At 41.4% G+C, this 25,702-nt stretch overlaps 1 protein-coding gene across 4 annotated transcripts in view; it reads left to right on the top strand.

Moving 5' to 3' along the window:
- The first annotated feature begins 15,866 nt into the window (after positions 1-15,866).
- Positions 15,867-25,702, top strand: part of LOC124117940 (lethal(2) giant larvae protein homolog 1-like) — a 211,738-nt gene continuing 201,902 nt past the window's right edge. For all 4 annotated transcript variants that reach the window (XM_046479958.1, XM_046479955.1, XM_046479956.1 and 1 more), the window contains exons 1-2: positions 15,867-16,020; positions 16,143-16,244. In XM_046479958.1, the coding sequence (XP_046335914.1) occupies positions 16,161-16,244 (84 nt within the window). In that variant the 5' untranslated portion in view covers positions 15,867-16,020; positions 16,143-16,160. The remainder of the gene's footprint in view (positions 16,021-16,142; positions 16,245-25,702) is intronic.

The raw sequence follows: 25,702 nt of genomic DNA, 5'->3' as shown, positions 1-25,702 counted from the left end.
CAACTATCATAAAATATGTATAGCGTTTCTAGATATTATAACATGTGTTCCTCTCTCCACTGATCACGCAAGTTTATTTCAGGTATTTCAGATAGGTGCCATGTCTCAGTGGTCAGCTACCGCCTACATGGTCTAGTGGTAGAGCGTCCGCAGAAGGTTCGGGGTTCGATCCCCGGTCGCGTCATATCAAAAGACGTATAAAGATGGCTGTTGTTACCCTGTCTGGCGCTCGGCATTAAGGGGATCAAAGAAGGACCGGTCGGCTCGTAGTCAGTATACTGTGTCTGGATGGGGTATTCATGTTAAACAGCGGCATGGTATCTCAGTGGGCTAGCACTAGAAATCAGCATCAGTCTGGTCTAGTACAAGCGCGCGCGCACGCACGCACGCACACACTAAACCCCATTTCACCATCATCATCATTGGTCAGCGGAGATAGGACGGGGGCACGGTTGGCCCAGTCGTCTAAGGCGCCGCGATTCACTGTGCAGTTGCGTCCCTTGGGCACACCAGAAACCTATGATTGTGGGTTCGAATCCCGGTTCGCCTCATTTATGTTTCTAGGTTTGTCAGCACCATACCCGTGCTCGTGGGTTTCACCAAAGTGGTAAACGTCTGAGACCTGCATCACTTCGGGCTTTCCTCCCACATTAAGCTGACACGGGAATAACGTTAAAAGCGGTGTTAAACCCAATTCACTCACTCACTCGTTCAGCTGAGATATAGAGATAGGGGACGTGATAACTACATGATGTCCATTGTGTTAAATAAATTATATTCCGTCTGCTTTAGTAAACCATATAAACACCTATTTTTGACAAATCCACTGTGCAAGATAGTGATTAATCAACCAACGTATTATCGGTTAATCCATTTGATCCATGGTAATTTTGTAACTCAACTGATAATTCTACTTGCTGTGCTGCCACCTGCATATTACATAACATGTACAATATTCACCACTTAAGACCTGGATTAAGACAATCTTACATTGAATAATTACCCCGGACGCAAGAGTGCCAAATGGTTACGTTTGTATTCTGAGTGGTGCTTCCACTAATTATACCTGTTGTAACTTCATTAACTAAGCATCTAGTGAAAGAGGGGAAATATACACGTGTAGGGTGATACCATGTAACATGGATGACAACAAGTGGGTAGTTATTCTTATCATACCTCCATGTCAGAATGATAAGATCTGATTTGTCCACGTGATCTTGATAAAATACTTTTATCATACCTCCATGTCAGATTGATGAGATCTGACTAGTCCTCGTGATCTTGATAAAATACAGTGTAACCCGCCTTGGAGGGGAATAAATTTCTCAGCAGGGGAATAAATCTCTAATATCCCTCCACGAGCAAATCAGGCAGCACATGAATTTCTATGAGACAGAATAAATCCCTCATACCCCGCTTCCAAGAAAAAAGCCGCAGGCTCCGAGTCAATGAAAGTCACGTGACATAGCGCAAGCTAACCTCAGCTCAATCGAACAGCTGTTTTCTATCTCTTTAACGTAAGTATCAACATGTTACTTTTATTCTTGTTAATTCTCATCAAAGAACCACGATAACCACTTTACCTGGGTGTCGACGGGGTTATATACATCACTCTTTACAACCCAGTATGTTTGTTACTATACTGAACAACAAAAGTTCTTGTGACATTGAATAAGATTTAATCCAAAGTTATGTTTTTTACCAAATCTGAAACTATTTCGGTTTGCAACAGATAAAAGACTCATGTAAGTGTTCAAATGGTTTATTTTGCCATACTGACTTCAGAAAATGCGTGATTTCATTAAAAAAAAACATGAACATGCCAAAATGTCAATTTACAAATCAATAGCGTGTGTGTCCACCTCTGTTTGCGATGCAAGCAACACATCTTCGTCTCATGGAATGGACCGGGCGTCGCAAAAAGTCCTGTGGGATATCTGTCCATATCGGCTGGGGCATGTTTCGAAGTTCCTGGAGTGTCTGTGGAACACGTGGTTGACATCGAAGGCGCCGATCCATCTCATCCCACATGTGCTCGATTGGTGAGAGATCAGGGGAGCGAGCCGGCCAGGGGATGAAATTCACGTTGCTTTGTTGAAGGGAATCCTGCACAAGTCGAGCATTATGAGGCCGGGCGTTGTCATGTTGAAAGGCAATGCCTGGGCCATGACGACGCAAAAACGGTAGAACAACAGGGCCGATGATCTCGTCGCGGTAGCGCTGTCCATTGAGATTTCCCTCTACCACTATCAAACGGGTCCTCTGTCTTGCTGTAATCCCCGCCCCCGAACCGATCTTCTTCCATGACACAATGATTGACGTAACGTTCACCTCGACGTCGGTACACTCGAATCCGTCCATCGCTGTGGCTGAGGTGAAAACGAGACTCGTCAGTGAATAGAACTTGTCCCCACTGCATGGCCGTCCAGCGTAGACGCTTGTCTGCACCACTGAAGACGTGCTTGACGGTGGTTTCCTGTCAAAATGGGACGTCTGGCGGGTCTTCTGCCGACAATCCCTGCACATCCGAGGCGACGACGTACGGTTTGTGAAGATATTCGTCGAAGGCCAGGGATGCTTCTTGCAGTCACTGTTGCTGGCTGGAATCGATTTCGTAGGTGTGTTGTTCGAATCCAGTTGTCTTGTCGATTATTGGTTACGCGTGGCTTGCCACTCCGAGGATGGTCTCTGACTGCATTCGTCTGTTGCCAACGTTGCCATAAACACCAAATGGTGTTTCTGTGGACGTTAAATTGTCTTGCAACATCACGTTGACTCGATCCTGCTTCAAGCATACCAATGGCTCGCAGACGCTTATTTTCGGACAGGCTTGACATTTCGTAATGTTGAATAATTGCGTAATTTTGTTGTTTTTCTGAGTGGTTGTCAGCACGTTGCTAAACAATGCATATAGAATCCCGTTAACGCACATATTTTTATACCCATTCTTGGGTAGTGAAATGCATGAGGCTTGCATAAAAGTCAACTTTTGCATGGAATGCATACTTTTCTGTAGCAGTTGCGTTTTTGTGACTTGATTCTATACATGTACTACAATATTGAAAACCAAACTTTACTTGTTTGAAAAATACACTAAAATATTGATGTCACAGGAACTTTTGTTGTTGAGTATACGTGAAGCTTTAACTTCTTGTCAGAGACAGATCTACATATCGGTTCAAGAATGAAGACAACTGGTCATTCCGCCAAGGCTGTGTTCTTGGCACTACCGTTACCATCCAATCGTAATGTAATATATGTATGTTGTAATTTCTCTGCCTTGTCATCATCTACAGCATATTGCTCAAGTTATCTGTTATCTCTGAGGTTGACATGAAGATTGGGATAAGATAAGAGTGATCCAGGAGTCGTCTCAACACTGCAATGGTTAGCAATTAAGCGCCCTTCTTTTGTAGTTTTGATAATACGCTTGACACCAAACACCTATGACTAACATCCCTTCTTTCCATATTGTGATTTCATACTGTATCTGCTTGTGATCGTCCGAAAGACAGTACAGACAAGCAGAGCAGAATTTACAGATATGGGAGAGAAAAAAGCAAGATCGTTCTCGTTCAGAAATGTATTGTGGGAGATAGACTCTCCTCCATCGTCATACGGCGTATGCTCAGGGTGCAGCAATGATCAAGTGGCCAGAGATTCCAACCCTAGATGTCAGTCATGCAGTACGTGTTCTCGAGACTCAAGATGCAGCCTCTGCAAACATCTATCTGAGGAGAAGTTTGATGACCTTTACAAGGCTTCGGTTACTCAAATGAAAACATCAAGGAAGACTAGATTATGGGCAAAAAGGTCCAGCGTACAAACTACGACTAAGAACAAGATGAAGTCGGATGAAGTGTCTCTCCTGGATTGCTTTCCTCCACTGAGAGACATTTGAGTGACAAGTTAGTAATGCATTTGGGCGCCGCCTCCCCTAGAGAGGGGAAATCTCGTTGCCCATCCATCCTGCCCAAGGATAAAAAGGTGCAAGCGTGCCTCGATGGATGTTGGGTAGGGTAGGCAATCCAGGTTTGACACCTCCCCTTTATCTTGAATGGGTTTTATCCATGTCAGCTCTTATTGACAAACGTCTTGCGTCTGGATCTCAGGAGATCTAGCTGTTAAAACATACTGTCTCTCAGCAAGATGTGCTGGTAGATCAAAGTCTCAGGATAAATCAGATTATGTATGACAGAGCATCGTCAACCAGGGCCCACATCATCTAGTCAGACCAAGTCTGTAAACACTCATGACAAAAGAGAGGTCATAAACAAGCATCACAAGACTCGCAAATCTCCGTCTTACTATGTTTCACCTGGCAGGACCCTGCGCCAAGGGCCTCGTCACAGAGGGTATAAGGACACTAATCATACCTCCATGTAAGAATGATGAGATCTGATTGTTCAACGTGATCTTGATAAGATACTGTGTAACTCGCCTTGGAGGGAAATAAATTTCTCGAAGGGGAAATAAATCTCTTATACCCCACCACGAGCAAATCAGGCTGCAAATGGATGTCTGAAATCCCTTATACCTCGTTTCAAAGCAAAAAGCCGCACGCTTATTCCAAGTCAATGGAAGTCACATGGCAGATATGTACAGATATCCCACAGGACACTGTGCGAGGCCCGGTACATTCCATGAGACGAAGATGTGTTGCTTGCATCGCAAACAGAGGTGGACACACACGCTATTGATTTGTAAATTGATATTTTGGCATGTTCATGTTTTTTTTATGAAATCACGCATTTTCTGAAGTCAGTATGGCAAAATAAACCATTTGAACACTTACATGAGTCTTTTATCTGTTGCAAACCAAAATAGTTTCAGATTTGGTAAAAAACATAATTTTGCATTAAATCTTATTCAATGTCACGGGAACTTTTGTTGTTCAGTTTAAGTTAGATACGCGATCCATTGCAAAGGACAATGAAGAACAAGCGTAATTTATTTAACGATAAAACATTGTTCTATCATGACGTCATTTCTGGACCTACGAACATGCGCTCGCAACTTGGCGATCGTTATTGTTGAGAGGGAATTGTCTGGTGAGTTGTTCCCCATAGATTTAGATGGGCAATGCAGAAAAACGCAGTGGCGGAACAATCGCAGAGAGAGACGCGACAAAAGGTATTGGGGGTAAAGGTACAGCTAATCGACGTGAGGATTTTGTGAGAATATGCGGGAAATACCAAACTTAACCCACCTGTTCATAAAATGGAATTGTCCGAGATTGCCGAGGTCGAATTCTATTGAGGGATTCATCATTATTAAAATACGGCGCTCATGTTCGGCTACGTAGGAATCCTGAAATCTTTCTCCTTGTCTGCGCCACACTCGGGCACCAGGATCTGTGAGATAAAGACTGTCTCGATTCATCAGTGCAAAGTACTGGGAGCCGTTTCACGAAAGACTCTTAGCGCTACGACCTCGACGACACCATTTACGACCATCTTAAAGATCTCCTTACGACCGTTTCACGGAAGCATTTAACGTCGTCTTAAGTCAAAGTCAATCTTAAACTTGGATATCGCAAGACCTTAGGACATCGTGTTTTACATAGCAACGGACCCGGAAGTGAAGGGCACATGTCAATTTGATCGGTTGGTGATCAATCCGCATCGTGTTTACACCGAGACAGTACCCGGTCCCGAGATTTAACAGGTAAGGATGGACTGTGATCTTCAGTTCAATCCAATGTGCCTGCCTGAGATGTCGTGATCTTCAGTTCAATCCAATGTGCCTGTCTGTGATGTCGTGATCTTCAGTTCAATCCAATGTGCCTGCCTGTGATGTCGTGATCTTCAGTTCAATCCAATGTGCCTGCCTGTGATGTCGTGATCTTCAGTTCAGTCCAATGTGCCCGCCTGAGATGTCGTGATCTTCAGTTCAATCCAATGTGCCTGCCTGTGATGTTGTGATCTTCAGTTCAATCCAATGTGCCCGCCTGAGATGTCCTGATCTTCAGTCCAATCCAATGTGCCTGTCTGTGATGTCGTGATCTTCAGTTCAATTCAATGTGCCTGTCTGTGATGTCGTGATCTTCAGTCCAATCCAATGTGCCCGCCTGAGATGTCGTAATCTTCAGTCCAATCCAATGTGCCTGTCTGTGATGTCGTGATCTTCAGTTCAATTCAATGTGCCTGTCTGTGATGTCTTGATCTTCAGTCCAATCCAATGTGCCTGCCTGAGATGTCGTGATCTTCAATCCAATCCAATGTGCCTGCCTGTGATGTCGTGATCTTCAGTTCAATCCAATGTGCCTGTCTGTGATGTTGTGATCTTCAGTTCAATCCAATGTGCCCGCCTGTGATGTCGTGATCTTCAGTCAAATCCAATGTGCCCGCCTGAGATGTCGTGATCTTCAATCCAATCTAATGTGCCTGCCTGAGATGTCATGATCTTCAATCCAATCCAATGTGCCCGTCTGTGATGTCGTGATCTTCAGTTCAATCCAATGTGCCTGCCTGAGATGTCGTGATCTTCAGTCCAATCCAATGTGCCTGCCTGTGATGTCGTGATCTTCAGTTCAATCCAATGTGCCTGTCTGTGATGTCGTGATCTTCAGTTCAATCCAATGTGCCCGCCTGTGATGTCGTGATCTTCAGTCAAATCCAATGTGCCCGCCTGAGATGTCGTGATCTTCTATCCAATCTAATGTGCCTGCCTGTGATGTCGTGATCTTCAGTCCACTCCAATGTGCCTGTCTGTGATGTCGGGATCTTCAGTTCAATCCAATGTGCCTGCTGTGATGTCGTGTTCTTCAGTTCAATCCAATGTGCCTGCCTGAGATGTCGTGATCTTCAGTTCAATCCAATGTGCCTGCCTGTGATGTCGTGATCTTCAGTTCAATCCAATGTGCCCGCCTGAGATGTCTTGATCTTCAGTTCAATCCAATGTGCCCACCTGTGATGTCGTGATCTTCAGTCCAATTCAATATGCCTGCCTGAGATGTCGTGATCTTCAGTTCAATACAATGTGCCTGCCTGAGATGTCTTGATCTTCATTTTGATCCAATGTGCCCGCCTGTGATGTCGTGATCTTCAGTTCGATCCAATGTGCCTGTCTGTGATGTCTTGATCTTCAGTTCAATCCAATGTGCCTGCCTGTGATGTCATGATCTTCAGTTCAATCCAATGTGCCTGCCTGTGATGTCGTGATCTTCAGTTCAATCCAATGTGCCTGCCTGAGATGTCGTGATCTTCAGTCCAATCCAATGTGCCTGCCTGAGATGTCGTGATCTTCAGTCCAATCCAATGTGCCTGCCTGTGATGTCGTGATCTTCAGTTCAATCCAATGTGCCTGTCTGTGATGTCGTGATCTTCAGTTCAATCCAATGTGCCTGCCTGTGATGTCGTGATCTTCAGTTCAATCCAATGTGCCTGCCTGAGATGTCGTGATCTTCAGTCCAATCCAATGTGCCTGCCTGTGATGTCGTGATCTTCAGTTCAATCCAATGTGCCTGTCTTTGATGTCGTGATCTTCAGTTCAATCAAATGTGCCCGCCTGTGATGTCGTGATCTTCAGTCAAATCCAATGTGCCCGCCTGAGATGTCGTGATCTTCTATCCAATCTAATGTGCCTGCCTGTGATGTCGTGATCTTCAGTCCACTCCAATGTGCCTGTCTGTGATGTCGTGATCTTCAGTCCAATCCAATGTGCCTGCCTGTGATGTCGTGATCTTCAGTTCAATCCAATGTGCCTGTCTGTGATGTCGTGATCTTCAGTTCAATCCAATGTGCCTGCCTGTGATGTCGTGATCTTCAGTCCAATCCAATGTGCCTGTCTGTGATGTCGTGATCTTCAGTCCAATCCAATGTGCCTGCCTGTGATGTCATGATCTTCAGTTCAATCCAATGTGCTCGCCTGAGATGTCGTGATCTTCAGTTCAATCCAATGTGCCCGCCTGTGATGTCGTGATCTTCAGTTCAATCCAATGTGCCTGTCTGTGATGTCGTGATCTTCAGTTCAATCCAATGTGCCTGCCTGAGATGTCGTGATCTTCAGTTCAATCAAATGTGCCTGCCTGTGATGTCGTGATCTTCAGTTCAATCCAATGTGCCTGTCTGTGATGTCGTGATCTTCAGTTCAATCCAATGTGCCCGCCTGAGATGTCGTGATCTTCAGTTCAATCAAATGTGCCTGCCTGTGATGTCGTGATCTTCAGTTCAATTCAATGTGCCTGCCTGTGATGTCGTGATCTTCAGTTCAATACAATGTGCCCGCCTGTGATGTCGTGATCTTCAGTTCAATCCAATGTGCCTGCCTGTGATGTCGTGATCTCCAGTTCAATCCAATGTGCCTGCCTGTGATGTCGTGATCTCCAGTTCAATCCAATGTGCCTGCCTGTGATGTCGTGATCTTCAGTTCAATCCAATGTGCCTGCCTGTGATGTCGTGTAAGTGAGATGCGAATGCATGCCCTCCGTTACCAGAGACCAGCCTCGGAGACGCATTGTCAGAGTAGTAACATTGACGCCACTGGCGTTCTTCGGGTCATTTCTAAGTGTGATGACATTCAAGAAGTGATGACGTCTTGCTTCAGTCAGGAGAAGGTTGTCTTCCTGCTGTGTTTTGGAACGCTGTCGACCACCTACAAGTCACTGGGTGACTGATCCAAATGTCTGGTGTCGATTCCATGCCCTGCTGATCATACTTTGGCCGACACCAAAGACATGACGTTGTGTTGATCCAGTTTCAAGCATGCCTATGCATCTACCTAGTTTTTTTCGGTCGTCAGACGACGTCTTTGACTCTGAAAGGGCATACGTGCATTCAGTTGTTGCAATCCTCAGTGGCAAATGTTGTTGTGCTCTCCGATAATGGTGTGCAACGATGTGTCAACGTGTCACACGACATCCAGGTTGTCAGTCATCTTGTGCACATCGTACCCATGACTGCATGCCTCTGTTCGTTCATTATGAAAGGGGGGTCATATAGGGGTTACCTAATCATTGTGTACCTAGATATTTCTTTATTTGTTGGATGAAGTCATTTTATAACTGAATTACCTTCAAATGAAGCTTGGCAAATGACACAGCTATGACATATGACAAGTATTGAGTTAATTATTTGAGAGTCAGTCATAAGTGATTGAAAAATGCTTTTTCTCATTAAGTAATCCGTTATTTCAGTACATTTGAGTCATGTTTCCTAATTTGACCTCTTATGATCTTGGGCCTTTCACGGCAGTCATCCAAAAGTTGATACAATCGCGACCCGGTACATATGTCACAATTGTCCACTTCATTGATGTACAGTTAGGTCAAAATATCAGAAGCTGACATTGATGTGCGCTACACTATCGATACTATAGTGGTAAAAAAATTAAAAAACACATTGTTAAGCATAAACAATTCCATTTGCTTTGATCCAGAAATGCACCTTAGCCATAGCCGAGGGAAGACCTTCTTGCTCCCCCGACTAAACATCAATTCTTATTGATGCCATTTATATCCTTTTACAGGTATGTACCCTTATCTATGTGCTTTCTGTATGGTAAGCTAGTCAATAGAATAGGTAACTTGGTAACACACAGTTAAAGCACCATTCCGTAAGTAAGATGGTGAGTGAAAGGTATGTTTTAGTTCTATTTCTATCATGTATATATATTTTATTATCACATAATATATACTGAGTCAAATTAAAAACTTCACATTTTTAAAAGTAATCTCATATATACTAGCCACATAAAGAAACTGTGCACGGAGAAAATATAGATATAAGGGCACACCGTCCATATATGAAAGATAGGTTTGAACACAGCAATTATTGGAGACATTCAAACGCTCATGCACGTGCCATGCGATATGACGTCATTGATGGGGGCCTATGGACGTGCAATGTGATACTGCACGTGCATCCTGTGCAGCTGTACACAGCATGTGCAACTCAAAATTCGCTGTCACTTTGGAAAGCATGATCTGTGGTCATTCAAAAATTCAAAACTTCTCAGGCGCAGACACAAGCATATCACAAGCAAATCATGCCAAGATTGACAGCTGCACAGCGTCATGAAGCCATTGGAATGATCCGAGCGGGAATGAGGCAACAACAGGTGGCAACACATTTCCAATGCCATCGTAACACGATATCGGCATTGGTGAGGCGTTATCAGAACACAAATGACGTTACCGACCACCCACGTTCAGGACGTCCCCGAGTAACGACGCCAAGACAGGACAGATGGATTCAAGTTACACATCTCCGACACAGGTTCCAAACGGCAGTAACGACGTCCCAGACAATTCCTGGACTGCGCCGTATCCATCCAAACACTGTCAGGAATCGTTTACGTCAGTACGGGATTCGACCACGACGCCCTGCCGTACGTCCCATCCTGACACACCGTCATCGAGTCAACTGTCTAAGATGGTGTCGAAATCATGTTCGCCAACCTCGAATATGGTGGAGAAATGTTGTCTTTACAGATGAATCGAGGTTCAACATTTCCCACAGTGACGGGCGCCAACGTGTCTACCGGCGTTTGGGAGAACGTTATGCACGCAACTGTATTGTATCCAGAATATATTTTCTCCGTGCAGAGTTTCTTTATGTGGCTAGTATATAATATATAACGGACAAATGTATCAGAGAAGGTAATTTTTAATCATTAATGTCCAAAGAAGGATTTTAATTAACGGTGGTAACCATAATTTGTTCCAAGCACCTACGGTATTCGGTAATAAGATCAACAGTTTAAATCATAAGTCCCAAGCACGAGAATCTGATGGCACACAAGTTCAGTAGCGTGTATGGCCACCATGTGCGTTGACAACTGCCACACAACGCCTCCGCATGGACCTTGTGATGCTTGTGAACACATGATTGGGAGGACGACGCCATTGTTGCTGCAAAATGGTGCCAAGATCTTGCAAATTCTGTGGTTGGTTCTGGAGAGTGCGCAGACTTCTGCCAAGAGCATCCCAGACGTGTTCGATGGGATTGAGGTCGGGAGACCTTGACGGCCAGTCCATGACGTTGACTCCCGCATTCTGAAGGAAATTCCTTGTCAAAATTGATGTGTGGGGTCTGGCATTGATCGTGTTGGAAGATCAAACCAGGTCCATGTGCTGCCATAAAAGGCAGAAGTTCTGGTGCAAGTACCTGGTCGCGGAAAGCAGCAGCGTTGAGGTTGCCACGGATGACAAGAAGCCTGGAACGTGGATTGCCACAGAAAGCACCCCACACCATGACACTTCCGCCTCCAAATCTGTCAACTTCCTGTACACAACACTGGGCGTAACGTTCATGACGGCGCCTCCACACCCCCGCCCTACCATCAGCAAATCTAAGATTAAATCGGGATTCATCACTGAAGACGACTTGATTCCAATTCCTCCGAGTCCATCGTAAGTGTCGCTGTGCCCACAATTGACGTTGACGTCTGTGTAATTGAGTCAGAATCGGCCCGCAGTATGGCCGTCGTGCTTGAAGGTGATCAGTTCTCAGACGGTTTCGAACAGTTTGCGCACTCAGTCTACCCCTAAACAGTTCATTTCTGGTTGGACCGCCTCCGTGGTCTTGTGGTAGAGCGTCCGCCCGGAGAGCGGAAGGTCCAGGGTTCGATCCCGGGCCGCGTCATACAAAAAGACGTTAAAAGATTGTACTTGTTGTTACCCTGTCTGGCGCTCGGCATTAAGGGGCTAAAACAAGGACTGGTCGGCTCGGAGTCAGTATACTGTGTCTGAGTGGGGTATTCATGTTAAACTGCGGCATGGTATCTCAGTGAGCTAGCACTATAAATCGGCATCAGTCCGGACTAGTACAAGCAGCCACACACACACATACACGTGCATGCACGTCGCTATATAAGTGCAATAATCTTGGACGCGACGTTAAACCCAATTTCACCTCACCTCATTTCTGGTTGATGTAGCCGTCAAAAAATCGGTTACGGAGGTGACGTAAGACAATCTGACGATCCTCTGCATGTGACGTCACACGTGGTCGACCTGGCCGAGGGCGATCAGCGGTGGTACCCGTTTGCTGTAGACGCGTCTGTAAATCATAAACAGTCCGTCGACTACAGCCCATCGTCCTTGCGACTTCAGCTGCGGACGTTCCCGTCTGCAACATGCCGATGGCACGTTCACGTTGCACATTTGAAAGGCGTGGCATGACAAATGGCCGTAAAGACTTTTGTTTTCTTGTGCTTTTTTCTTTATTTGTTAATGACTGCTGACATGTATGGCTGAAAACACGTGCGGTATTATGGCCACGTGACCAGTTGCACGTGAAAAACCACTTTTGCAACTATAGTGCTGTGCACGTGATTTTGATCGATTCACGTGCACAAAAACGGGTGTTATCTGAAGAAAATACGTGGCCATTACTGTTTAAATACACAATAAGGGCCCACAATGATAACTGGTCAAAATGGAAAAAAATTAGGATTGTGAAGTTTTTAATTTGGTTCAGTATATATTCTGTTGATGGGGGTAGTCAGTTACGATACCTACGCTGTTGGTTATCATATCATATCATTACAAACCCACCCACAAATCTGTTATGTTGCCTTGGTCACGTCCACGCCTATGCACTATGTCATGTGTAATGAGTAAATCTGGACTCATCTGAAAAAACAAGAGACCATCGACTAAACCCCCATATTTAACGCTCCAAACACCATTGGCGGCTGGCTAGAATCTGTCGATTTGTAGACGGTGGTACATCACATCATTAGCTGTATGCAACTTTCTAATCGCCTGGCCAGTAACTTAAACTCGGAAGTGAACAGCGATTTTAATTATTTGGGCTCTATTTCTTAAAGCCTGGTATCTGATTAATCGATCCTGGAACTGTGCTGTTGACCTTGTGTGGGACGATCATAAACATTTTGTAAAATCTGTTCCAAAGACTGCAAATCAGACTGAGACACATTGAACATATTGGCTCCCATGCATTTTGAAGCATGCCAATATCCCTAAATACAGCGTTCATGGTGTTGCAGACGACGCATTCCAAATCTAATCACACATACTGCATTAAAGCAAGAGTGGAGTGCTGATAGCTCATAGAGATTTGTCAGAGTGTCACTGAAGTGGCAAAATCAAGAATTACCCCCTACCTACGTGCACTAGGAATTGCATGGTTCACGTGAAATCGCTCGGGTGTGTTGGGGTGTTAGTTTTTGGTTCAGAAACCGTTCCATTACCGGCCACTGTTATTTTTCAAAGCTCATCTATCTTCTAGAGACTGATCATACCATTCAAATTTCACGAATCCCTCCCTTTATATTGGATATAATGTATGATAATGAATAATTAACCTAAAATAAATAGGAACATAAGCCTTTGTCCATTAGTCACTAGCAAACAGTGATGATACCAGGTGTTTGCGAAACTGTGAGCCTATCCTACCTCACCGGTGTCACCCGTCACAATCACATGCAAAGGCAAGTCAATTGTTCACCTCAAATACACATGGGAACATAGTACAAGTCAAACTTTGAGGGCATCCATTTCATCTGCACCATTAAACACAAAACATTTGGCTTTGGGGATCGGGTGATAAGGCTAACTTGGTTGATGCATGTCATCGTATCCCAAATGCGTGGATTGATGCTCATGATATCAATCACTGGATTGTCTGGTCCATACTCGATTATTTACAGACCGCCGTCATATAGCTTGGATATTGCTCAGTGCGGCATTAAAAAAACAAATAAACAAACAAAACAATCACAATTCATAAATCAAATAGCGTTTCACACACTCTTTCAGGGAGTAATCTCACGAGTAGACAACTTAAGACATCTTCTGCGTTTTCACTAATTCTTAGCAAAGGGTGTGGACACGCTAATCATACGAACGAGCAGACAGAAAAGTCCCGTAATGTGTTTATGAAAATCCGAGGTGGAAGTGGGTAGGCAAGGCGCAGGCCTGAGTGTTGAAATTGCCCACCGCGACAAAAACTAGTTTAACCCCAGTTGCCGATGTCTTCGTTTTGGTGACGTTTTCTGTGATTAAGTATTGATATCCGTTCCCTAGACTTGTCCTTCAATGAGATCATCACAAGCTTGTGGTGAGGTGGAATGGGGTTTAAGGTCGCGTTCAAGATTATTGCACTCATATAGCGACGAACATGCACGTGCCGGGTGCCAGCCATGGTAACAAGTTCCATCTTTTAACTTCTTTGGTATGATGCGGCCGAGGGTCGACCCATCGATCATTAGCTCTCTGAGCAGAAGCTTTATCCACTGGACCACTTGGTGTGGGAGGTAGTTATGTAAAAAATGGACAAGAGAGAGCAACGCATGTAAATACAATCATACATGTTACACGTTGGACTATACACGTTGTTTGATTAATTCAGTTCTTTTGGATGATGCATTTTTTTAAATATACGTGGATATAGATTTAATATACTACAGATTCGTGTTTTGTCGTCAGAATAACTACAAAAGCGTTTATCGGTGACATTGCTATTAAATAATCGTTGATACTTTTCTTTCGAAGATAATTGTAAAATGGACAGACAAACACAAAATGAATTTCATTTTCTGTCTCTGCATTACACAATAGACAAATTCTTTTCAATTTTTCAATGGACAGTTTTCTTCCTTCATGTACAAATAGGTCTAGTAAACCAAGTCGAAATTTAATGTTTTCTTATATTTTTACGCAGTGAGTACTGATAAATATATTTTTGGTCGAAGTAAAGTCTTGACAGTTTTGTAATATTCATAACGTGAACTATCCTAATTGACTAACTTGACTTGACTAACTGGCCATCGAATGACAACTTTATAGTTTTTTTTCCAAATTTACTGATAATTTCCATTCTTTCGTGAATGTACTTAAAATATTTAATTGTCATTGTAGACTAACAACAGTATCTGACACTAAAATGACATCGTCTAAGTAATCTATCAAATCTGGAAACATTTAGATACCATGTTTACCAATGGAAGCTATTTCATAACATAATTCATTAACGAAAATGAAAATAAGATAGCGGACCCAAACTACAGCATTGTCTTAGGCCCAAGGGACAATCAAAGAAACCAGTTACACCATCCCCACAACGAACACATGATCTCACATTATATTACATTGATTTAAGACTAGTAGGCATTTTCCTCTGTAAACCAGCTTTTCGACAAGTCCATAGCTTAAATGCTCATTAATGAAATACCTCTTTAGGGTCACTCCTGTCTCTCTTTTTTATGCAGGGGAATTATTATAGAACATGACCAAATGCTAGGGAAAACCCCGGTTTCAAATTACTTATCAAAATATTTGCAAAGAAAATTCCAGAACGCAGGAAGAAATATTGCGAAAGTAGGAATAAATATAAAAATTGCTGTCGGAAATACAAATTTGGTATGCGTAGACATAGACAAGACAAACTGTAAACGTTGTTAATAGACTTTTTTCAGTTTGCCTTGCCTATGTCTACGCATATCAATTTTTTAAATATTTATTCCTACTTTCGCAATATGTCTTTCAGTCAAAACTAGTACAAGTAGTTCTAAGTCTTACAATTCTACACCATAAAATAAATAAGTATTTTATGGTCTCACCTGCAATCAAGATTGACGTTACGTTCTGTCACCTGACTTAGGAACTGAATCGTATGACGTGCTATGTTTTTGTTTATATCAGGTTAAAGTTCTAGCTGCAAAATACTGTAAAACAAGTTTATGAACAGGAAACAAGGTGTGTTCCCTCCTTAGCAGCTTTAGCACACCCGAAAGGAAGGTGCAATTACAAACACAAAATAGTGCGACATTGGACAGAATGTTCAGAGTTTGAATAATGATTGAATTTATGCACTCGGGGAGCCTTATTCATGTATGTTAATTACTGAAGAGAACATGTCGCGAATCTGCTGATATTTTTAAACTCGAGCAAACGTACGTGTCACCCGCGAAGCGCAAGAATACATAAACAAACCCCAAAGCTCTGAACACGCTGGGTTTGAAAATTTTACCCTGTCTGTACGATTTGACAAGAGGGTAGCGTCGGAATCGCAGCAAGGATACTAGTATTGGCAAAATCTTACCGGTGAAAGAGTGAGTAGGTTTATGCAGTTGTGCGTGTGCCACCAATAACAAACCGAGAAGCATGTGCTTGCAACTTCCACGCTGTTGTTTCCTGTTCACCGGTTTATAATCACCGTGTTTTATGTTTACAGGACGGGGATTCAGGGCTAATGTTCAAGTTTTTCAAGAAGCATCCTCCTAAGGAGGGCGAAGGGAGAGAAAGATTAAAGAAAGAACTATTTGATTATAGGAAGGTATGGCAATCAATTTCATTGCATATTTATTTGTATGATTTGTCAAAGCTGTGCAGCCATGTTGGATTTTACGACAGATGACTCATTCAAAACATTCCGCGGTCTAGACGTAGACGCATGTCCAGGTGGCTGGCAGCGTAATCATGTGTGTCGGCAAACGTTTTGGCGATATTTCCTCCATGTGTGCACTAAAACTAGGCTTTCGTTGACGTGAAATACCTGTCAGTGTATCAACGGAATAAATATACATTGACTGTGACACTGATAGATCTAATTATGCTTTCACTTTTGTCATACGACATGTCAATTCTTACGTGTAGGCCTAAACACTTCCGGCATCCTAGAAATAGCCGACTGAGAAAGCTAGCCGATTCGAATCTAGTTGGCTTATGTGCCAACAGTTTTTTACTGACAGATGTGAGGGGTCCAACAGTGAAGATCGGATCCTGCGACCACCTTGCGATGGCTGGTAACATAATATAATTTCAATGGTTACAAAGTAATTACGGTAGTCATTTCACATTATTCCAGGAATGTATAGGCCTATCTTCTAACAAATGAGTGTGTGAGGTGTTTACTCTACAATGTCACCAAAAGAGAGGCACAAGAATGTGAACAGTATCAATTACGAAATATGTGAGTGCGCTTTTCATCTGCACATAATGTCAGAGGCAATATAAAGCAATTCTTTGAGTGGAACCTTAATTAGAATTAAACTATATTTTATTTTGATAACTTCAATGTACAGGTGAAACATTCCCCCACCCCCATGAAAATGTATCCACAAATTCATAAACAAAGATTGTTCCTTTAACGTTTGTTAATCCAAGTGAATGTACTGCTAGTGCTAGTGTCTGATTTAGAAATAACAATTGACATGTAAAAAAAGGGTATAGGGAAACATGACTAAGAGAAGATTCATAGTATATGCTCTTTGTCATTCTATAATTAGGCAATGTATCATTTCACGACGCCCTATGTCTTCTGGGAAATTATGATATATTTATAAAACAAAAATGCTCATTTCAAGGGTGACATGTAAATGCCTCCATTTGTATTGTCTTGAAGCTTCAATTTACAGAACAATTCTTTTTTATTTTTTAATTTGATATTTTTTGCCATTCTTTATCATGTTTATTATATATTTGCATGATTTTCAAGAGAACCGATTTTGATTTACTTTTGAATGTCGCCGTTGTGGACGTTTCTCCATGTTTCCATTTGCGTTAATTGGTTCAGAATTGCATCCACCATTACCATTATTGTTTAATAGTTTTAACGTTACTTTCATCATTGTTTTCCCTCACAAAGTAAAGTACTTTGGCATGTAAAGTAACAGTCGATAGGTCCGAAGTTTGTGTTCTTGATATGCTGCACACAGTATGATAATTTAGCGTAACCGAATTCTTGCACCACTGCATGGAGCTATTGAATGTTCATGGACACAGATGATAAATACGAGTAACGATAGTGTCATTGCAATTAGGAAACTGGTAACTGAAAAATCTATGGAGCAAATGTAAAGTTAATTAATAGTGAAGAGAAACATTAGGGTCGGAAGCATTTTATAGGGTAGGTCGGATAATCAGAACCATAAGGAGAACAGTAAATATTAAGATGTCAGAGCTAGCATGGTCACTCATTTTGTAGTCCTGGATGGGTACACAGGGCAGATATCATGAGGTAAAAATCACTACCACATTTCCACTGTTTTGTCAATTTCAAAGGGAAATGATAAATAACAAAAACTGTTGTATAATTTTATCACCAAATATACAAGTACACAAAAAACATTGCAATACATATCTTTTGAAAAGCGCATTGTGGTATACGGGTAATGCCGTGTAGTCCTAACCACCAGACTATATTTAATTGATTAAACTTTGTAATTCCTTGATTCATCAGCACAAAGCTAATCACTCATGTCCCCTCCAACCTGAAAATCAAGCTACTTGTCAAATTGACAACAGTACATCAACATACTACTCACACCACATTTATTCATTTGAAACATTTTAGTTTCACTTGCCTGTGAATTTTTATATGAAATTAGACTTTTCAGATGCAGTATCGAGTTAATTGATACATTCTTTAGGTTCTTCCGTCACCGTCTTTAGTCATGTTAATTGGCAAATTTGCAAGTGTAATCATAGTACTGTGATTTAAATAGTGGTGAGCGTAAATATTTTACTTTGATCCCAATGAGAGTTTGTCCTCATCATACTCATTGCTTATAGATATTTTATGAATGTTCATGTTTCATAAAGATAAGAAATTAACATATTTCAAAGTTAAACTCTAGTAATGTACAGTTTTTCTGTATTGTAGGGAAATAGTTTAATAAGGAGTGTTCATTTTCTGTGGTGTAAGAACAATACTACCTAAGCAAAAATAAAAACTTTATCTTAAATACATGCTATGGAATCCCCAAATCAAGATTTGTACTATTTGTCACGATCAAATTAACCTTGCATGAGACCATGCTAACCCTTGTAGGTGTTCCCATTAATATTCACCCAAACAAGTGGTATAATAGTCATATGATCTGTTGTCAACACATCAAGAACTTGGCAGATGATACTTCGAATTTATGGAAATAGTAAATATTAAATGGAAATTATCTGGCAATAATGACTTTCCTGATGAATGTGTGTATTGTTAATGGGTTGCATAATCTGTATTCCGAAATCATGTTTTGAGCACATAATAATAAGACCAAGTGTGGCGTGAGATGCAAATACACACACAATAACCAAGCAATGTTGTTAAATAGTGCACTTATTGAAAGCACTGAATTCACCTTACATTGAGATACATGTATTGTTCTAAAAATTGTTATGAGGCAACTTTGTACATGAACTTTCGACTGATGTGATTCACTTCTTGGTAAGACTATTCCCAACTGAAAATGTTTCGGCAATGGCAGGCACTACAAGCAAATTGAAGGCAACAGACGCAAAATGGTCAATTTCACAACTTCAATTTGCTGTAAGGCTTGGCAGTTCTCAGCTGTGCTAGTCTTTGTTATTATCAAATCTGATCAACTGACATTATCTTAACCCTCACTGTGCCTGGTCTTCTGCCTGCTTGTACACGGTTTGTTTGTTGTTTAACACAGCACTCAGCAATATTCCAGCTATATGACGGCAGTCTGTAAATAATGGAGTCTGAACCAGACAGTCCAGTGATAGACTTCATGAGCATCGATCCACACAATGGGGATAGGATGACATGCATCAACCAAGTCAGCGAGTATGACCACCCTACCTGTTAGTTGCGACTTATGACAAGCATAGTTGCCTTTTATGGCAAGAATGGGTTGCTGAAGAGCAGTTCTACCCTGGATCTTCACAGGTCACTTGTACACAGCTGAGTGCAACACTGTTGTGACATGGTCTGAAAAATGTATGCTGGTCACCGATCAGTTCTTACCATTTTATTAATGTTATTTCTGAAGTATTTCATGTACAAAGTTGACTGTGGCCATAACTTTGATCTTTGTGAAACTATGAGCTTATGCGCTTAGTTCAGTCTGTGGAAAAAGCTTCAGTAGATTTGTTATAACGCGACAATAGGGAGTCAAAGCAGTGGATGTAGAAGTTTCCTGTAGAGCAACTGTGCCAGTTATCGCCATCGTCGAAACATGCCACTTGATCATGTGCACCACTTCAGTTATACAGATTACATTTTCTATTTTCTCTGGTATCGCACTATTTTTATATTCATTACAATAAATACAAAATGTTTTAATCAATTTGTTGTCTGCAATGGTCCCCAAATTCGAATTGTTTGTGTTTACCCTTAACATTATGTACTATGGATTTCGCAATATATATGGAAGTAGTATAGGTAATGGGGGTTCTGCTGCAACTCCACTGGAGACAGATTTATATACCTATACTGCTACTACAGGGGGGAATTTTTTATGTGTAAATGATCATGCGATTCAACGATAGTCATAAGATTAAGTTAAATTGGCTCTAGCTCACAATACCTGGGGCCAATCATTGCTTTAGATAAGCCTAAATGGTAATAAAAATATTCTTTATTATTTTTATCAATAAAGCGATATTCAACATTTTTATTAAGTTCTTTGTTCATTTTACTAGGAGACCAGACTATATAATTACACTCTTCTTGTAAATTGATAAGAAACAATTGATAACCGTATTTGGTTGGTTTGACATCACTGATATAATAAAAACCTTGTGGTAATTCTCTCCATTTAATAGCTTTTTCGATTGTTGTCTCCATTATTATATATATTTATGTAAGCATTTGTCTAAATGTGATCTAACGATAGTAAGCAATCTATTTTTAATCTCCAACCAGTTCTTTGGTTTTGGCACGGAATAATTGACGCGCTTGTTGCCTCCCCTGTTCTATGAACTTTTTTTTCTCGTCTTTGCTAATACCACTGGTCTTATGAGATTTTGATCGAATCTCCTGCTTCATTGCGTTGTATTTGGTGAATTCCGACAGCACTAAACGAAACTCATCCTCGGATATCTTACAATCGACCATTGCTGTCGAAATATGATCCTCAATGCTGTTCAACTTTGCTTCGGCGAGTATCCGAATACTATCGTGCTTTAATGCTTTCTTTTGCAACCTACGAGAAATGAATTTTATCGCTATTCCTGCCAGTCCCGAGACTCCAGCAGCTATTTCCATGCCGAGCATGATAGGCGCGACGATTATTGTTGATAATAAACCAACACCGGCTACACCGAGTCCCATGCCAGCTGCTACAAGCGCGGTGTCAACTCCGTCCAGAGCATTCACGGCTCTGCGATACTTTTTATACAATCCAAGTCTCAACTCCCTATCCTTCTCTATTCGATGTTTTATGTCGCTTATTTGATGTAATCGAAATCCATCAACAGTTTCCATCTTTTCAAATGCTTCATCGAGCGCTGGATATAAACTCATAGTGTATATTACGATCATATAATAGTCTTTAATTGGTCTTGCTTAAATGTTTTGAGAGTATACATCAACCTTATCAAATGTATATTATACGGCAGGAATATCTTAGTAAGATAAATACTACCACTTTTAATAATTTGGACCCCCTCGGGGGTTGCAACGGGCGATGCTCCGATATGAATAATACTGCAACGTTGACGCTCGTGTTTCTTGAGCCATTTAATCGATAGACCTGGTAATATTTCGAAGGCATCTACCGGTGTATCTCCGAACAAGACTTCAATAATAAGCGTAGAAAGATTAGGTATTGCACTCAAGTTTCCTCTAATTTCATTGAATTCAGTAACCAAATTTAAACTAACGTTTTTTACTGCTGGACGACTATATAACATATGACCTGGGTTTTCTGGCAGGGGAGAGACTAACACACTTTTTCGTTTTGAAGGGATATAAGCCGCTAGTACGATGCCGCTATTTATTATCTTAGTTAAATTATGTGCCTTACCCATCATCGCATACAGTGGGGTAATGACGATATTCGATAGCCACTCGATGTTTGCTTCGACCATAGTCCATTTTTTTATCATCATTGCGAGTAAGATTGTACGAAGTGTTTTTCTTAAGAAGTCTACTTACAACGTCGACATCGCTTAAATCTTCTAGATTACCCGTGAATGTAACTTCTTTCCGCTTTTATACATTATCGTGTAAGTGTAAAGCGTATAACTTACCATCGGTACCGGGTTTACCGAATCCTTCTGTGTCTCCGAGATCGGAAAGCGCAATTGTATTACATTGTCTTAGTGTTCCAGGGCCTGATGCATCAATCATTATTTATAATATGGAGTGTTACACTTAAGTATCCTATATGTACAGGTTGATGTTTTACATCTAAAACAGAAATTTTAAGGTCTGAAATAATACCATGCTTTAATTTTTTATATTGTTATGTTGAGAAAGATTCCGTTCTACCGCTATTATATTTTTCATCTTTGACTGTAATAGATCTGAGCAGAGTTGAAGGACTCTCTAGTTGAATATTATCCGTCGTGCTTATTTGATCAAGATGGATGCACAACTCTTTATAGGGAACTAAATCGGGCAAATTAACCCCCTGACCTGATGTCTTGTATATTGTGCCCATTAAGCGTGCAAATCCAAGTGTAATTGATAAGTCCAATAAAATCGTTGCCGCCTTTTCTCCAGTGTCTAATTTCAGTAACCCATTCGACTCATTTTGTGTTAGACTAAGTCCATTAGGCTTAAAAATTTCATCATTGAGTGAGCATACACTGTAATACCCATCAGGTATAGTAATTATTTCACCAAAACTAACTCCATCAGCTGTATGTATCTTATTATTTCCTTTCGTAGCACTTATATCATGTATATTGGTCCATAGCGGGTAATATGTTACATCACAGATAGCGACTTCGAGTTGACCATCCGAGTTATCGATAGTATGAAGCAGTTGAATAGACTGACCATTTGTTATTCCCGGGAGTGTGACATACATATTAAATATACAATGATGCTATATCATAACTTAAATATGGAATCGAGATACATTACTAATCAATCGATTATAGTAACTGCCTCTGGTGCTGAGTTTTTCGTTAAATTCCCTGATATCTTTGAAAAGTACAGGGTCACGGCAACTAGCGATAAAATGGTGCACGATTGGTTTCACAATCCGATGCAATTTTGGCAGAATCAGTTAAACTTTGTCATATGGTGTGCCACAACGGGATGTGGCGTATCTCTTTATGCCCCAGGATTTGAACTGAATAAATCTGTTATATCATTTCACGTGTATTGTCAGATTAGACGTATACTTAAAGAAATTAGTGCTCCATTACCGCAGGATCGAGCGTGGAATTCCACAAATAATAATTATGATAGGTCTGCGTATGAGCGTATTTGTAATGAATTTAATGTTTCTACGAGTAAAGATTGGTGCATTAAAGGAGCAAACCATGGTCTAGGTTTTCCGTACAGCAGACAAAGAACTGTTAAAGAAGTCAGCGATGATTTAGTTAAAAAAACTCATCAACCATTCGATCCATTGAAGTTGTTACAATCTTTTTGTAAGATTGCATAATCTTAATCATGGCTGGGAACTTTCGAGTAACGTATGAGTTTTAAGGGTGGTTTGGCTTATATTGTTACAAAATTTATACAACTGAACGATACCGCAAATGCTTCTCACTGATAAAACGGAAAATAATTTTACTAACCCAGGAGTTGTAAGATTTAATGAATCGATAAGAACTCATGTATGGGCAATTCTCGGTGCACAATCGCAAACACGAACGTCCATTATCGGTTCTGGGACAGCGCTAGATGCGCAAAAACAGTTTGTCGCAAACGTGGAGGACGCCATTAATTCACCAGTTGACATACCATCGTCTATAAACGTTATCAAGATGTATTACAGTACGCTCAATCCAAAGTAGACTACGTTTATGCGCCGGGATTATACATGTCTCCGAGTAATATGGAACTTAAGATCGGTCAAGTGATCGGTTATAATAATAAAATTGTTATCGCTACCGATCAACAAAAACCAGGTATAAATTCAGATATGAATGTCGAATTAATAACGCAAACAATCACAGGCGAAAAGGGAATAGTCAAGCCACAAACACCAACTATCGCTCAGCCATCTACTAACACACAACCATCTACTGACGCACAACCACAAGTGCCACCACATATTGTGGCTAAAAAACAACAACATATCGATGAAAAAACAGCGCTTGTATTAGGTGGAGTCGCGGCTGGCTTACTCATGATTTGGTTATCGAACTGATTTGGTTAAATAGTTCTTAGCGGATACGTACAACAGCCCTGCGATTGCTACGATCAGTGCCCACAAGTTTTGACTAAGCCAAGTGGTGGTCTTAGCTAATAAATTCAATAGCCAGGAAACAACACTCCCTATTATACCGGGAAGTGCGGCCGAGGCTTTCTCAGCTAGCTTTCCCAGTGCTGAACCTAATGCTTTTAAATGCTTTTTATCCACTCTTTTATACCATCCGACATAGGTGGTGATCCGCCGCTACCACCTGTACCGCCACCGGTTAACGCGAGAGTCACAGTCAATATAATAAATCCCAATGCGGTTAAAATACTGGCAATAGTTATTCCCTGTTCTCTGAACAATGTTTTAATTTTATCGGCCAGTGTAGTGTCATCGTTGAGGACTTGATCGATAGTTTCTCGAATTCGACTGATTTGTGAACGAAGTGCCTTTCTATTACTGGAAGCTGCTTGGAGGCGGGCCGATCTTTCGTCTTCTAAGTTACGCAATCTTTCCGCTACGCGGCGTCTACTGAACTCATCGCCCGCCTGTTCAAGTTCTGTTATCTCGTAAGCTATATGCTTATCGATTTCGGATATCTTGGCTGTATTATTCATGAGTTCTCCCCGCATTGTTCGCATTGCCTTGTCAAGACCTCGTAATTCCCTAATACTAAACTCCGAGGATGGTACCTGTAACGAGGAATTATCGTAGTAGGTATCTAAGATTTCTCCGAGTCCGTCCGAGGCCACCATCAAGGAAGCTTCCAAATTATCTGTGTTGTTAACGAGTTTATCATGCACAGTCCGAAGAGCCTTAGTAGTCTTCGCGGGAAGTTTTTCTCGTCGGTAGTAGTCCACAAGACCTAATTCATCAAGAACAGTGCCGATGCCGTGTTTAGCGGCTATCATAGACAAGGCTAGGGGGCTTACTTATAGAATAACCCAAGAGGTACGAGTGATTACAGAAAATATGTCACGAGTGAAATTAATGTTTTAAGTTCCGAGCTTTAGCGAGGAACTTAAAACATTAATTTCACGAGTGTTATTTGACAAAAATGCCAAAACCTATAACAACAACATAGACGGAATGTACAGAAGTCTTGTTTGTTAGAGAAAAGTTACGAAAAGAAGGTAAACTTTGAAAAGTACGATTGCTGTCACAGTGTCGGAATGAATGACCCGACTTGACCCAGATATGAGACAGCCTAAACCAGGAATGACGAGAAACGGCGTTACAGTTTAATCCGGACAACAAGTTTAATGAACATCGTGTGTGATTTGAGACAAGTGTCACTGATTGGAAACGTGCTTGTGGGATTTCAAGAGGATTTGTCAAATGCGGAGTGGACAGTCAGATGACGGGAGTTTGTTGATATTTTGATGTGATTCATAATGGTCGAATACCTGTTGATAGACAAACACGTACGGTATCTGGAGACTTGGTGCTAAGCTGTCCGCATTCACGGAGTACATTTAGTTCAATATCGGACACAGAATCAGCTCCCTGGGGTAAGTTTTCTTTTCCTTGTATTTTTAATTATTTTTGTTTTGATTGTGCATCGATTTCGCAACCAGATGCTGGTAATCATGTCGCTAAGGAAACAATCTATGCTACCCTTGATCTCCTTCACAGTAGACAGTTCGAATTCTGAACTGTCTGATGTGCATGCCGAAATGATAAATTTGCAAATAATAATGTTTAGTTGCACCTTTGAGTTTCCTGT

This window comes from Haliotis rufescens, unplaced genomic scaffold (assembly GCF_023055435.1).
Source record: "Haliotis rufescens isolate VD_foot unplaced genomic scaffold, xgHalRufe1.0.p SCAF_28, whole genome shotgun sequence".
NCBI classification, from domain to species: Eukaryota; Metazoa; Mollusca; class Gastropoda; order Lepetellida; family Haliotidae; genus Haliotis; species Haliotis rufescens.
Note: the sequence above shows the minus strand (reverse complement) of the source record. Positions and strands in the feature narration are given on the sequence as shown.